This window comes from Pangasianodon hypophthalmus, chromosome 15 (genome assembly GCF_027358585.1).
Source record: "Pangasianodon hypophthalmus isolate fPanHyp1 chromosome 15, fPanHyp1.pri, whole genome shotgun sequence".
Lineage (NCBI taxonomy): Eukaryota > Metazoa > Chordata > Actinopteri > Siluriformes > Pangasiidae > Pangasianodon > Pangasianodon hypophthalmus.
The window spans coordinates 13903475-13917764 of record NC_069724.1 but is presented as its reverse complement, the minus strand read 5'-3'; the positions used below and the strand labels follow the sequence as shown (position 1 = coordinate 13917764).

Sequence of the window (14290 nt, the reverse complement as noted above, 5' to 3'; positions counted from 1 at the left end):
TTATTTATCTTGTTGTTTTTTTTTCCATCACAATAACCTGCCATTTTAACAGGGGTGTGTAGACTTTTTATATCAGACAGTCAAAGTGGCTCCAAAGCAATTTTTTTGTTTACAATTTTTCAGCAAGCCATAAATTGGAAAATAAGTAGTTCAAATATGCAGCTGTGGACTTTCTATTTTAGAAGTTAATGACATCTTATTCTAGACAACAATCCCTGAAAATTTCATGCATCTAGCATAAAAAAGTTCAAAAGTAATGTTCCTTGGAGCTTTGTAACCTTTTCTGCAGCACTTGTTTTTTTCCCCTCAGTAAAATTAGTGTCATTCCCCTTTTTAAATCCTCTGTATCTCAGCAACTAAGATATATATGTAAGACTGAAAATTTGCACACTATTTATTGGGATTATTGATATTATTTCCAGAAAGTATTAAACAAAGCTGAGATGGTCAGTCGAGAGGCCTCCGTTGATTTCACATGGATTGATCCTTTAATGTATGTTCTGTGTCCTGATATAAGGTAGTAGCCTCTTCGCCTAATAGAAACAAGAGACCAATTAAAGGAACAGACAAAAAAGATTTAAAAAAAATATATATTTGTAAAGATGTGAGACTTTTAAAATAAACTCCCAACTACGCTGAATTGCAAAGGATTGGGTGTTTACAAGCACAGAATAAACATACGCTGCTGAAAAGGAACACACACACACACACACACACACACACACACACACACACACGACTGGCTGGTGTAAAACGCCCTCGGAGTTTCTGCAGAAATCTATAACGGAAAAAAACAGGGAACGAATCAGTTATTTCTAGAGTAACGATGATTGGATAAGGTAGAGTTGTCTAGGCTTTTGATTGGAAAATTGTAAAATAGATTACAATGCTGATTGGCTAATTGAACAAAACATACGTTTCCATGAATTACCTAATTAATCAGTTAGCTAATTCACTATAGCTTAATTATTTTTTGTGTTCACAATTACTTTTAAAACAAATCTCGTTTATTAAACTGTCTAAATAATAATAATAATAATAATAATAATAATAATAAATCTACCATATACCTATAATAACCTTATGGGGATGTGTGCCAGAAAGAAAGGCGCGTGCACACTTACCCGCTAATGAAAATAGACTGGAAACTGGCCTTTACATTGAAAAGTTTTTCAGTGTAGCAAATACGAAGAGTTTCCGTCTCATATGAGCTGTATCCACAAAAACTCTCAGGCGCTTTGCTGGGAGTTCGATTCAAATAACGAAAAAGGCGCTAACGCAAACCGTTAGGCTGCAGCAGGCGATTAACTGACGCCGGAGACCCTGCCTTTAATTAGTGCTCATTGGAAGCACCTGTCCTCCTTCGGAACCCGAAAAAAAACCTTCCGACCTTTTCCCTGTTGGCCTGCGTGAAGAGTTATGAAGCTCTGCGTGCTTCGCGCTCTCCCTAGAATACGGTTTTCTTTGCGATGCAGAAAGCGTTGAAGAAGTATTTCGTGAACATGGACGAATACCTAGCCAGTCTCGGTTTGTACCGAAAAATGATGGCTCGGGACGCGTCCTGTTTATTCCGAGCTGTTTCTGAGCAGGTACTGTGTTTTCACTTTAGGATAACGTTGGAAAAATAAGGGCTTTAGTTTCACCGTCTTCCAGAAGCTTGAGGCAGCTAGTGGACTTAGTGTAGCTGAAGCGTTGCTCCTGAGAAAGTAGCTAGGCTGATTTTGTGGTCTTTATAGCCCACGTAACGTGATTGACTTTTTGTTTGTTTATGTTGGTAGCTTTATTTCTCTCAGAATTACCATCAAAAAGTAAGAAAAGACTGCGTCAACTTCATGAGGGCGAATAAATGCAACTTCGAGCCTGTGAGTTAATTGACATTTTTAGTACTTTTTGTCCGTCAGTTTTTTTTGTCCTCCTGTTATGAACAAATGGATTTGTTTTATAAAGTTGTGGCTTTTTTGTGTATTGCAGTTTGTTGAAGGGTCTTTTGAGAAGTATTTGGAGCGTTTGGACGACCCGAAGGTTAGTGCGCTTGAACTAAAGGGCTGCAGATGTCCTGACATTATCTTGCCTATGGAGACTGTCTAACGAGAGATTTGCGCGTGCGCACTTCACTTTTTCACGCCCATAATTCACGCTGCTTGATGTATTTTAATGCTAGAGGCATGTTCTAATCGTAAGACAGCCTATGAAAATATGCTACCTATAGTTTTATGCTGGAAGCATTTTCTGAAAAGGGAACAGTAATAAAGTGGACAAAATAGAACAAAATTGGGATATTGTTTCACGAAGAGCTATAAATGTCAGCTAATGCAGAACCAATTGTTTGAACGCCGCACTGACATACATTTCGATAATGATTTAAAACATGCCTTAACTGTAAAAAGCCTGACCCTTGATCATCAGATTCAGTCCTGAAGGTCCAGACTCCAGTCCAGTTCATTGAGTTTCCTGCTTCAAAATATCTGATTGAACTCACCAGTTAATTACGGGCCTAGAGCATAGAAATGACCGAACTGTGTTGGACTCTGGTAGAATGAGAATAATTGACTCTGTGAAAAAATGGTGCAAGATTCTTGCAGGATAAACTTCTCACCTGTAACTTCATAATGGTAGCCTTTCACAATGCCAGCTATTTGTTACGCCATCTAGGTTCCAGTAATGTCAAAAATGGGGATTTCTTAGGTATAACACCTGATCTGGCACCTTTTGATCATTGATATTGTGCAGTTGCTGGATTTATGTAAAATGTGAATGTGATGTGCTTTTACTTTTAGGAGACTGTGGGACAAGTGGAGATTAAGGCTTTGTCTCTGCTTTACAGGTGGGGTAGTCTATAAGGTCGTTTTGCTCTATTTGCTATATTGTTCATTTTGACATTTAACAAAGTGAGTGTGCCAATTTCTGGTCCCCATACAGACTAAAACCAATATTGAAGTAGGAAATAATTTTGGAAAAGTAAATTTCCCAAGTAAATATAATTGATTGATGCACCCTTTTGCTGTGATCAAGGCTTAGAGGAAAATAGAATACCCTTGTTAAATCATGTGCCTAGAAGTAATTTTGTGCTTAGATTGTGATGTAAACATGATGTTTGGTGCAGGCGGCACTTCGTCATTTACAGGTACCCTGGGAAGTCACCGACTGAGATTGGAGAGGAGGATAACTTGTCTAAGGTGTGTTGTGACTGGTCAGTAATGCTTGGTGTGTAAAACTGGTTTGCTTCATTGGCAAGAGGTATAAACATGCACTTTGGGTTATGGCTTCTTTCACCAGAAAGTGCTGCAAAGATGCACTTTGGCTTTTGATGTCTTTCACCAGAAAGTGCTGTAAAGATTTTCACCATTTAAAAAAAAAAAAAAAAAATGGAAATTATTGTACAGAACAACTGATTCTTTTGTTACAATGCTCTGAATTTTAGCCTTTTTTTTTTTTTTTATTTAAACATTCGACAAAAACTCAGTGGATACCAGTTAAACCTTCAGGGTACCTACAACACCTCTGTAATTGCTCGTTATATTTGTAACACAATAGATAGTACTGTTAGAACCTGGGCACTTTGTGTGATGTAGATTAAAACATTACTTTATTGTGTTGTACAGATTTTGCTCTGTTGCTCAAATAATGGCCACTATGACATTGTGTACCCAAGGACCTACCCAGTGAATGCAGCAATATGCCAATGTGAGTTTTGCATAAGCTTGCAAATTAAACAGTCTACAACCAATGCTAGTCTGTTTGACAGAATTATAAAACTGTTTTTAAATTGTAGGTGCATTACAGATTTACCCACAATGGCAAAATAAGTATTCTTAATAAATAAGCATTACAAAAATTTCCTTAGAGATCAATAAAGTACAATAAAGTAATTTGTCTGCCTGCACAGTGTACATCCCTAAGCATGGGTACTTTTCATGAATAGAAATGGTTTGGCATAAGAAAAACTATTCCTTTTTATGTTTGAAGCCCTGCTATATGAGGTGTTGTACACGCATGTTCTGGGCATTGAAGAGGAGGATCTCCATATGGCACTGGATGGGTTCAGAGGGGGAGGAGGGAGGCGCTACAGGAACAGCCTCTCTGGGTGCAGTGAGGATGCTGGTTATGATCCCCTTGAGGACAGTGCTTCCAGGTCTCTGTTTTGTTTTGGTTCACACCTAAATGAATTGTAAAAAGGGTGTATAATGCTCAGGTGAATGAGAAAGAACCATAACAGTAATGTAAATGTAGAAAAAAACATGCAACCAGCTTTGTAAATATCTCACCTGGATACTATAGATTTGCGGCGTGCTGCGGTGTGCTTATCCCAAGACTCTTATTCACAATATGCTCATCATTCTTTCAACACACTTAGTACTGTTTGGCTCAACCCCCCCCCCCCCCCCCCCCCCCCCCCCGGCTTGTTCATCTGTGCTCTAAATCCTGATTTTTGTAAAACTGCTTTATCATATTAATACTATCATATCAATGTCTCATGATAAAAAGGCTGTATATATACTACCACCTTACCTCAATTAAAATTAGTTGAAACAAAAAATTAAATATTGAATTAGTACACATACAGTTCACAAACATAACTGAAGGCAGTATATTTTATTATTCAGTTGTTCTGTATATTAGCTTTAGTCTTCTCATGTCTGATTGTTATGCATTTTTTTTATATAAGCATTCATTACTTTTATAGAGAGGAATGGGAACTAGGTGGTCACAACCACTCTGAGGAAAAAGCTAAAGTTGGAACTGAAGACCAAAAGGTGATGGAATCCAAAGTGTCCTACCCTCAAATAAAACCATGTACACTGGAGTGATTTGAGAGTTGACATTTTGGGACATTTGCTTTAGGCTACAGATGGCCCAGCAAAGCTTGTTCTTCCCTACAAGGTACTGAAGGCCTTAGAGCCCGAGTTGTACCGCAATGTGGAGTTTGACGTGTGGCACGACAGCCGCAAAGGTGAGTTTGTGACTGTGTTTAATGCACATTAAATGTGACTGAGAATTTATTCAACTTGTAAAGTAGTTCCTACCATTGACCAGAATGTGTCCTCCTTTAATGTCTGTAGTTTAGTAGGTGGCAAGATTCAGCAACAAGTAGTGCATGCTGTTAGTTCATTGTGCGACCACGAAGTATAAATGAACTAACAGTAGTGTTTGTGTTTAGTTGTACATATCAAATAAAACTTGCTTTGTGAATGTCAGTAGTGAATTTTCCTTTCTCTGTGTGATGGATGGGAGAAAAAAAATGGTGGTATCAGCAGCCTATTGACTATACTTGTCTACCAGGCAACTACAGACAAGAAACTGACAGTCCAGTGTGTCTCTCTCTCTGTCCTGGGTGACCAGGCTAGTGATTTGTCCATCCCTAATGTACATGAGTATGTACAGCCTAGATTTTTGTAGGTTAGTAACTGCTTAAATTAAACACTAGTGTCTTGCACTAAATAGGAGTAACACTCCATGGTGCAATGGCCCCATGCCATTAATCTTTGTTAGAATAGACTCCATTGGAACAATCACTTTGTTTTTCCTTCATTTACATGAGCACTCAGTATGTCAGCCATTTAGGAACATTTAAACTGTTGACCATCTATACTTATTGCACTTCATATGGGTATTTATAGTCCACTACACTAGTTTGGTTTTCCTGTGTTTACTCGCACTGAAAGTATACCATTTGAGAAGCATCTCTGGTTAAACAAATTGGCTAATTATCTTACTATGGTGTAGTAGAGAGGGAAAGCACAGAACTGTGTACTGGTACCTTCCAGAAATTATAGAAGCAACAGTCATGCTTACAAGCTATTTAGAAAAATAAAAAGTATCACACATTATTCCCTGTCAATATTAGTAATGTCATGGTGTCTCTGTCATATAATGTGTGTATGTGTATATAGATTATATAAATGTTGCCGTCACTATTAAATGTATGATGGTAATTTGGTGTTGCAGAACTCCAGAAGACTGATTATATGGTGTTTGCTGGTAGACAGTATTTCTTAGGGGACAAGTGTCAGGTATGACTGACTGCGATAATGTCAGTTTTAATTTTGCCAATTTTTATGTTTTTTCTTAATAGGTCTTTAACATACAGTATATGACCAAATGTTTGTGGACATCTGACCATCACACCCATACATGGGCCTTCTCCAAACTGTTGCCACTAAGTTGGAAGCACGCAATTGTATAGGATCTATTTGTATGCTGTAGCATTACAGTTTCCTTTCACTGAAACTGAGAGGCCCAAACCTGTTCCAGCATGACAATGCCCTGTGCACAAAGTGAGGTCTATAAAGACATGATTTGCCAAGGTTGGAGTGGAGTGGACTGCACAGAGCCCTGACCACTGAACACATTTGGGATGAACTGGAATGCCGACTGCGCCCCAGGCTTTCTTGCCCAACATCAGTGCTTGAACTCAGTAATGCTCTTGTGGTTCAATGGGCAAATCCCCACAGCAAGCTCCAAAATCTAGTAGAAAGCCTTCCCAGAAGAATGGAGGTCATTATAACAGCAATGTGGGGTCTTAACCTGGAATGGGATGTTCGAAAAGTGCATATAGGTGTGATCGTCAGGTGTCCACAAACCTTTGGCCATATAATCTACTTTAATGTGTGTGTTTGGTTGCTCAGGTACGTTTGGATCCAAAAGGGAAGTATTACAATGCTTTCATCCAGGAGGTAGGGAATCATCCCAGTGCTGTGACCGTGTTTATTGAAGAGCTGGGTGAAAAGTGAGTTCTACATAAACACACAGGTGTTTTATGAGTCTTTGAGAACAGTTCTTAGTATTAAACAAAACTTTCCGTTAAAGTTTACCTCAATGTCATCATCTGTGTCTTAGACACTTGGTGTCCTTGACTAATCTGAAGCCAGTGAATCCTGTTCCAGCATGGAACATTACACCAAGCAGAAAGAACAATTCCTACAGCCATGCAGAACAGTACCCAGGAGACTTAGGTGACTTCTTTTCTATGTATCAGTTGCAGCACAATGTCATACCACTTTCAATAAAAGTGGATTTTTGTAGTAGGTAATTTGACTTCAGTAGTAAGATGACAAGTGTAGTACTGTATTATACTTTAGGATGAGATTAGTGGGAGAATCAGGTTTTTTTTCCTGTTACAAATTCTGATGTGTCTACTAATGTGTGATTATAAATGTCTGTCTGGCCCAGACCCAGAGATGTGTGTGAGACGCAGATTTCTCAAGAAGTCTCGGGGTAAAGAGATGTTGATGACCATGTCGTACGGCCGCCCTCAGGCTGGCCTTCCTCCACGTCTACAGCCTTGTCCAGGGAACTTGGCACCTGTGCGCAGTCCTGGAGTACATGGCCCTGCTCCACCCCAAACAAGTGTGGCCTATGAGCACTATCGGCCACACTCTCCAAGACCACCACGTGGATATGGTCCGTCCAGGTTAGAAACCTGCTTTTTAATGCTTCTGTAGTTGTTGAATTAATCTAGTTGTGTAATTTACCCTCTGCAAGTAGTTTAGATTAAACAAAAATTTAAGTCTCACTTTATTAGTTTAGGTTTTTTAATTTTTAGAAAACGGAAAGTGCATTGTTCACCTAAAAGTTAATAGCTTTCAGTTCAGGTATGTAGCCAGCCTTGCTGACAGCTGAATCTGTGTCATTCCTGATTTCTGTATGCCAGTGCCTTTTGTTTTGTTTCCTGCCCTCTCTGTGCTTTTTCTGTTCTGCTCAGAAGTTCAGCACGTTTCCTGAATAGACACCACTTTATTGGACCTGAGGTGGCCTACTATGCCAGCCCTAGTAAACGCTGTTACCAGAGTTTTGACAATTATTCATTTAAGTCACGGTAAGGGAAATATTTTTGATAAGAGCCAACATTGGAGAACACTTGCTACGAGTTATCACTCAAATATGCAAACAGCATTATAATAATGTAACATTAAAACCACTAACAGGTGAAGTTAATACCACTGATCTCGTTACAATGGCACCTGTGAAGGGGTGGCAGTAGGCGAATAGTCAGTTCTTGAAGTTGATGTGTTAGCAGGAGCAGGAAAAATGGGCAAGCGTAAGAATCTGAGCAACTTTGACAAGGGCCAAATTGTGATGGCTAGACGACTGGGTCAGAGCATCAGAATGGCAGGTCTTTTGGGGTTTTCCCGGTATGCAGTGGTTAGTACCTACCAAATGTGCTCCAATAAAGGACAACCGGTGAACCGGCAACAGGGTCATGGCCTCCCAAGGCTCATTGATGTGCGTGGGGAGCGAAGGCTAGCCCATCTGTTTCAATCCCGCAGAAGAGCTACTGTAGCACAAACTGCTGAAAAAGATATTGCAGGTTATGATAGAAAGGTGTCAGAACACAGTGCATCGCAGCTTGCTGTATATAGAGCAGTGTAGCTGCAGACCGGTCAGAGTGCCCATGCTGACCCCTGCCCACCACTGAAAGCGCCTACAAATGGGCAAGTGAGCTGGACTGGACCATAGAGCAATGGAAGAAGGTGGCCTGGTCTGGTCTGATGAATCACATTTTCTTTTACATCATGTGGATGGCTGGGTGTGAGTGCATTGCTTACTTGGGGAAGAGATGGAACCAGGATGTACAATGGGAAGAAGGCAAACTGGTGGAGGCAGTGTGAGGCTCTGGGCAATGTTCTGCTGGGAAACCTTGGGTCCTGGCATTGATGTGGATGTTACTTTGACACATACCACCTACCTAAACATTGTTGCAGACCAAATACACCCCTTCATGGGTGTTGAGTTCAGGGTGTTGACTTGGCCTCCAAATTCTGCAGAGCTAATTGAGCATCTGTGGGGTGTGCTGGGCAAACAAATCTGATCCATGGAGGCCCCACCTCACAATTTACAGGACTTAAAGGATCTGCTGCTAACACCTTCAGAGGTCTTGTGTAGTCCATGCCTCGACGGGTCAGAGCTGTTTTGGTGGCACAAGGGGGATGTACACAATTTTAGGCAGGTGGTTTTAATATTATGGCTGTTTGGTATATATACAGGACAGGTATACTTCAGGACCATGGCTGGGAATCTGTAAACTAGATAATTATTAGCCAAGGATCCTATATCTAAAGTTATTTTAAATACATAAGCATCATTATGGTAAAATCTTTCTTACTGTTGTCAGGTATCCTGCGTGTGTGTGTGTGTGTTTCATATTCAGCAGAAGCAGGCGTCAGATGCAATCGGTAAATAAGGAGTGTCAGTTTAGCTTTGTGCCTGAGTCAGGAGAGGAAGCCCAGGACTTGGAGGGGAGCATCACATTCTATGAGATGGAGGAGGCAGATGAGAATGCTTTTGCTCCCGTTGCTGTTGGTATCACTCTAATCTGAATAACTACTGACTTCAGAAGAACTTGCATGACTTACCTTTTCTTCTGAATCTCTTTAAATATCTGCTGATTGCAGGGACAAGCTGTTGCCAGTACTATGATTCCTGGTGCTGCTACTTACTGGGTGCCAAGAGGCCCAAGCCCTATTCCGCCAGGCAAACAGCCTATAACGTCATCTGAGGAGGATCCTGAAGAGAGAAGCACCACTGGAGGCCATGGTGCCTGTTTTTATGCCTCACATATTTTGTGTATCTGTAATTACACTTTAAATATGGAAACATTTACACATTGTCCTCTTTCACAGGAGAATATTCAGAGGAGTATATCTTTTCTGCTACTGGTTAGTGTGTCTTTACAAAATTGCTCTGTGTGACATGCCTCACTGCTGTCTGCTACCTTTGATATGCCATGTTTATTTGAATTGTGTTTAAAAAAAATTTTTTTTGACTCGCAGATGCAGGATTTCAGCGTCCAACTGTTTACACTGCTGAGTCTAGTGCTAACCTGGTACTGCATGTTCCTTAGCTTGATTACAAAACCCTGCATGTCTTTAATTTGTCTGAAATAACATCTTACAAATTTAAGGACTTAAGTTTTATAAAATTGAAGACCATGTATATTAAAATTTATTCTACACACATTCCTAAATGCTCCAGCTGTTTATAAACCTACTCAGTAGTTTTTATATTTGGTATGTTGTCATTGTAAATATGGTTTTGAGTTATTTGTTATATTTAAAAACACTACCTGTACACCCTGTGATGTCTGCTTTAAAATAACTGTGGTATACTTGCTTTCAGTTGGTGACTGAGTATTTATCAGATGTAGATAAAACATCAGAACAAACTGCATGCCTTGTATAAAACTGGAGTTTAATAAAATTTAAGTATTATTGATTCTTGCATTTTTACAGACCATTCAAGAGGGTGGCTCACGTGCTGGATCACCACAAGAGGGCGTTGCTACCTATAGTTACTCTCAACAGGTTTTTTTGCCCACATATACTACGTCTTAATGCAACTGACTGTAGTGGACCATTCAAAAGCTGTTCACTTTTGGTGTATTTGTCTGCCATTTGCTTACCTTTTGCTTTTTCACTCTCTTGGTGTTGGTATGATTGTGATGTCCATTTGTCAATTGGTGATTTAGGTAGTGGTGAAATCAGCAGTCATTTCTTCCTCTCAGCCAGTCAACTCTGCGCCAGCTGCTATTTTTACCTCCAACTCCTCTCCTTCTTCCTCAAGTGTGAGTTCTCAGAGCTCTCCAAATCACCTGCAGGCTTCAAACATCACCCCAGGACAGCCACCACCCCTACACACACTGGGCAGGCCAGGTTTGTCCACCACATAATTTATAACTGCACACGTGTGTCATTATAAATGTTAATTTACAAAGTAGTACTTCATTAATATCTAATTAATATTTATATATAATATGACTAGCTGCGGGGTTTCCAAGCAAAAACGAACTCGTATTGTATCTCTGTTGTAGAAAAAGTGGAAACAAGGGGTTTTGTACATTCCTCTGTGTGTAATTGGCTTACTTAATTGTGCTATTTCTGCATAAACTAATGAATAAACTATTAATGAATTATTTGATAGGTGGACATTTAATTAGTAACACTTGATTGCACTTTGTTGTTAGTGTTTATAGGTTATTACAAGGTTGGTTTTTAAATTTGCAGTCAACCACCCAGCATGCTTCAATTTTGATTATTTGACTACTTAATCAGTTCAGAAATCTCCCTCCCTTGTACTAGGACCACTCAGACAGTTTAACCTGTTTTTGAAGGCATGGCTTTGGAGGGAACACTAATTGAAGGGGCTGTATATTGGATTTTTGTGTTTCAAAATGGCAAAATCTTCAGCTAACTTTGACTGTACCTTTGAGTCTCTGCTCCTACTTAAAACAACTTGGTTCAGACAAGGTTTGTTTTGCATTTAATTCTGTGTACTGCTCTTCCATTTGAACACCTCTGACTCTAAAACACATTTTATTGACCTGTTCTGCTTTTCATGTTGTCAGACAAAGGTATAATGCAGTAAGGTCTTTTAAGCAGGTATTTGATAGGGTAACACCAGAAAGAGTTTTAGAATTTTTAGCCCAAATTAATATGAAACAATCCATATAGATGCTTCTCTTGTTGTGTGACACATTTTACACTTTTCAATTGTTTTACTTTTTAAAATGACTCCTATTCAGTTGTGTTAATTTATTTGCCTATTTAGTTTTGTGGGCCTGTTTTTAGGTTTATCTACCCATATATTCATTCATTTTTTTTTTAGTTTTATTCATTTATCATTTATAATCTTGCCCCTGCCAGGAATATAGCACTTGATGCTGACATGTTAAAAATTAAACAACTTACCTGCTCTTCCATTTCCAGTAATATCCATGCTGTTTCCTCCAGCATGTCCGTGGTTTGTGAATGAAATGGGAGAACCTGTCACTGTGGCCCCGCCTCCACCTTACTCTTATGACCCCAATGGCAATGACCTACCTAGAGGTCAGAGCAGTCCAGCTACAAACCATTTCAGGTTGTTTCCCAGTATCTGTGTATTAATGTGAAATGAAGCATTGTATTTTTTTCACAGATTGCAAGGTTCTCCAGTACTTTTTCAACTTGGGTGTGCAGGTAGGTAGTAATATTATGTGAAAGAGGCAGCAGTGTTTTGAGTACCATAGTTTTGCTGTTTTATAATATATTTCATTGAAATGAGGAGGTCTGTGGAACATTTTCAGTCTTGACTGACTATCCAAAATACACCAACAGACTGTTAGTGAAACAATGCAATACAATAGCCAGTTCTCCTATGAGTGCTAATATGCCGTTGAAAATTTGTGTGCCATCACAGGCTTATCAGCAGACCTACTGGCACTCCATGGTGCATGTTCAGCAGGTGTACCCACAGCCTTGTGGGGAGCCCCAGTTTCAGCCTTACCCGGGTCCAGGTGCCTCTGCAAGCCCTGACCACACCGTGCCTCAGCCATACCCGGAATCTGCCCGTTCGTACCCACCCACTCAGGGTGAGACACCCAGCAATGGTCAGCACCTCACTGCCAGCACCACCTCCACAAACCTCTATACGCTAAGGTGGCACATAAGTGTAGAACTCATTGTAGCCTGCCGTACTTTTCCGCCATGCCACTCATCTCTTCATAGCTCCCCCTCACTTGTGCCCCTTCTTCCCTCCTGCCGGGAGTGCGTCTCCTAGGGCATAATCCAACGTGCAAATTGGCATAGGCTACCTTTTATAAAGATTAAACCTAGGGGTTTAATGGTCTTTTTAATTAAAATCTTTTGAACACTCTGTTTAATACTACCAGCTTCACAACAAATGAAGTAGTTTCATGTATGAAAAACTGTGATTTATTGGGCAATATCATTCTTCATACCTTTTCACCCCTGTTTTCAGGTGCCACTGTGACTGTGGAGTCCCCCCCTGTGGTAGCACCAGGCACTGCATTTTTCCCACTGGTGCAGGAGCAGTGCCAGCCATCCCTGCACCCATCTTATGAGCCATACATGCCTGTGCTTTCCACCACCTACCACTACCTTACACCCTGGACTTCTGGGCCAATCCCAAATCCACGCTTCCACCACACCCCATATTGTCCCTCCTCCCACACTCATGTCAACTACATCACCACCCCTACCCCCACTACACACTTTGTGGCCCCTGCACAGTTTGTGCCCCCTGGTATGTAACTCCTCACTAGTCCCGTTCTGAATTACTACTTCACCTAAACACCTTTTTTTTTTTTTCCTTTTTTTTCTTTTTCTTTTTCTAATTAATAATTTTAAGCCGTGTTCACTCATTTTTGCACTTGTTTGGATTTTGTAATAATGTTGAATATTGGTTTGCTGTTTTTCTTATTAAAGAGTTAAGTTTTCCAGTATGTTGCATACCCATTTGCCCGTGTTACTTTTTGTGTATTTTTGCTGGTTTTATAACCCTGAAGCAATTTAAGGATCACTGGTCAAATGAAGAAAAAAAAAATTTATATATATATATATATATATATATATATATATATATATATATATATATATATATATATATATATTGTGTGTGTATGTATGTGTGTGTGTGTGTGTGTGTATATATATTTATTTATTTTTTTTGGAAAGCCAACACAACACTACAGTGCTGTTTATTTGGAATGAATAAAGCCTAGAATGTAAGTCAGCACCTTGGACAGCAGCCTGAGGAAACGTGGACTCCAGGCTTTCAAAGCACAGTGGACAAGCGTTTAGAAATAAATTTATAGAATATGGTTGGCAAATTCACTGGGTTAAACAAATGGTTTAAACATTTGCAACCTAAATTCTATTAACCACAGCTGCATCACTTTTTCTTGTTACTGAGAAAAGAACAGAAAACCTGTTTACTCAAAACTTGCTTACAGTAGATTTCAAAGAATAGTTGGGGCAGTAGATACCTTTTTATGCACAAATTTCTTGAATTCGTCAGCCAAAGGAATTTGTAAATTTAAGTTGAAATCTCTATAGTTTATTTCAGAAACTGTAAATTTTTTCAGATGGAAGAATTTGTGGTTTTGAATTGTGTGGGTCTAATTTCACAAATCGTTTGTGAAAGTGCAACAAGGATTACTGTACTGCTAATGGAACAATAGAGTGAAACATGGTAGTAATTACTGTACATGTAAGGTACATTTTAAACATTGATTGCCCCAGGCACTGCGTTTACACTTCCATCATAAATGGGTTTTAAGTAAACAGTTGTGAATGAGATTAGGTTGTAAGGAATATACTTACTGACCACTTTAATATGAATACTTGTACACCTGCTCATTTATGCAGTTAGCCAGTCAGCCAATCATGTGACAATGCAAAAAAAAATCTTGCAGATACAGGTCAAGAGCTTCATTTAATGTAAACATCAGAATGGGGAAAAAAATGTGATCTCTGTGACTTCAACCATGGCATGGTTGTTGGTTCCAGATGGGCTG

General features: G+C 39.5%; 1 protein-coding gene across 7 annotated transcripts; it reads left to right on the top strand.

Moving 5' to 3' along the window:
* Window positions 1–1469: 1469 nt before the first annotated feature.
* alg13 (ALG13 UDP-N-acetylglucosaminyltransferase subunit) lies at window positions 1470–13225 on the top strand. Of its 7 annotated transcripts, none has more exons than XM_026940911.3 (24): window positions 1470–1589; window positions 1779–1862; window positions 1972–2022; window positions 2778–2824; window positions 3104–3176; window positions 3603–3684; window positions 3967–4132; window positions 4685–4754; window positions 4843–4951; window positions 5947–6011; window positions 6627–6727; window positions 6838–6953; window positions 7171–7411; window positions 7706–7816; window positions 9152–9296; window positions 9393–9534; window positions 9621–9656; window positions 9771–9823; window positions 10230–10301; window positions 10466–10649; window positions 11727–11822; window positions 11911–11951; window positions 12172–12361; window positions 12733–13225. In XM_026940911.3, the coding sequence occupies exons 1-24, from the start codon at window positions 1470–1472 to the stop codon at window positions 13023–13025; spliced, it is 2688 nt and encodes an 895-aa protein (XP_026796712.1). In that variant the 3' UTR covers window positions 13026–13225. The 7 variants fall into 7 exon arrangements, with proteins under 7 accessions (XP_026796712.1, XP_026796711.1, XP_026796707.1 ...); XM_026940910.3 differs by having other exon boundaries at window positions 9149–9296; XM_026940906.3 differs by having other exon boundaries at window positions 9149–9296; window positions 11703–11822.
* Window positions 13226–14290: the final 1065 nt, after the last annotated feature.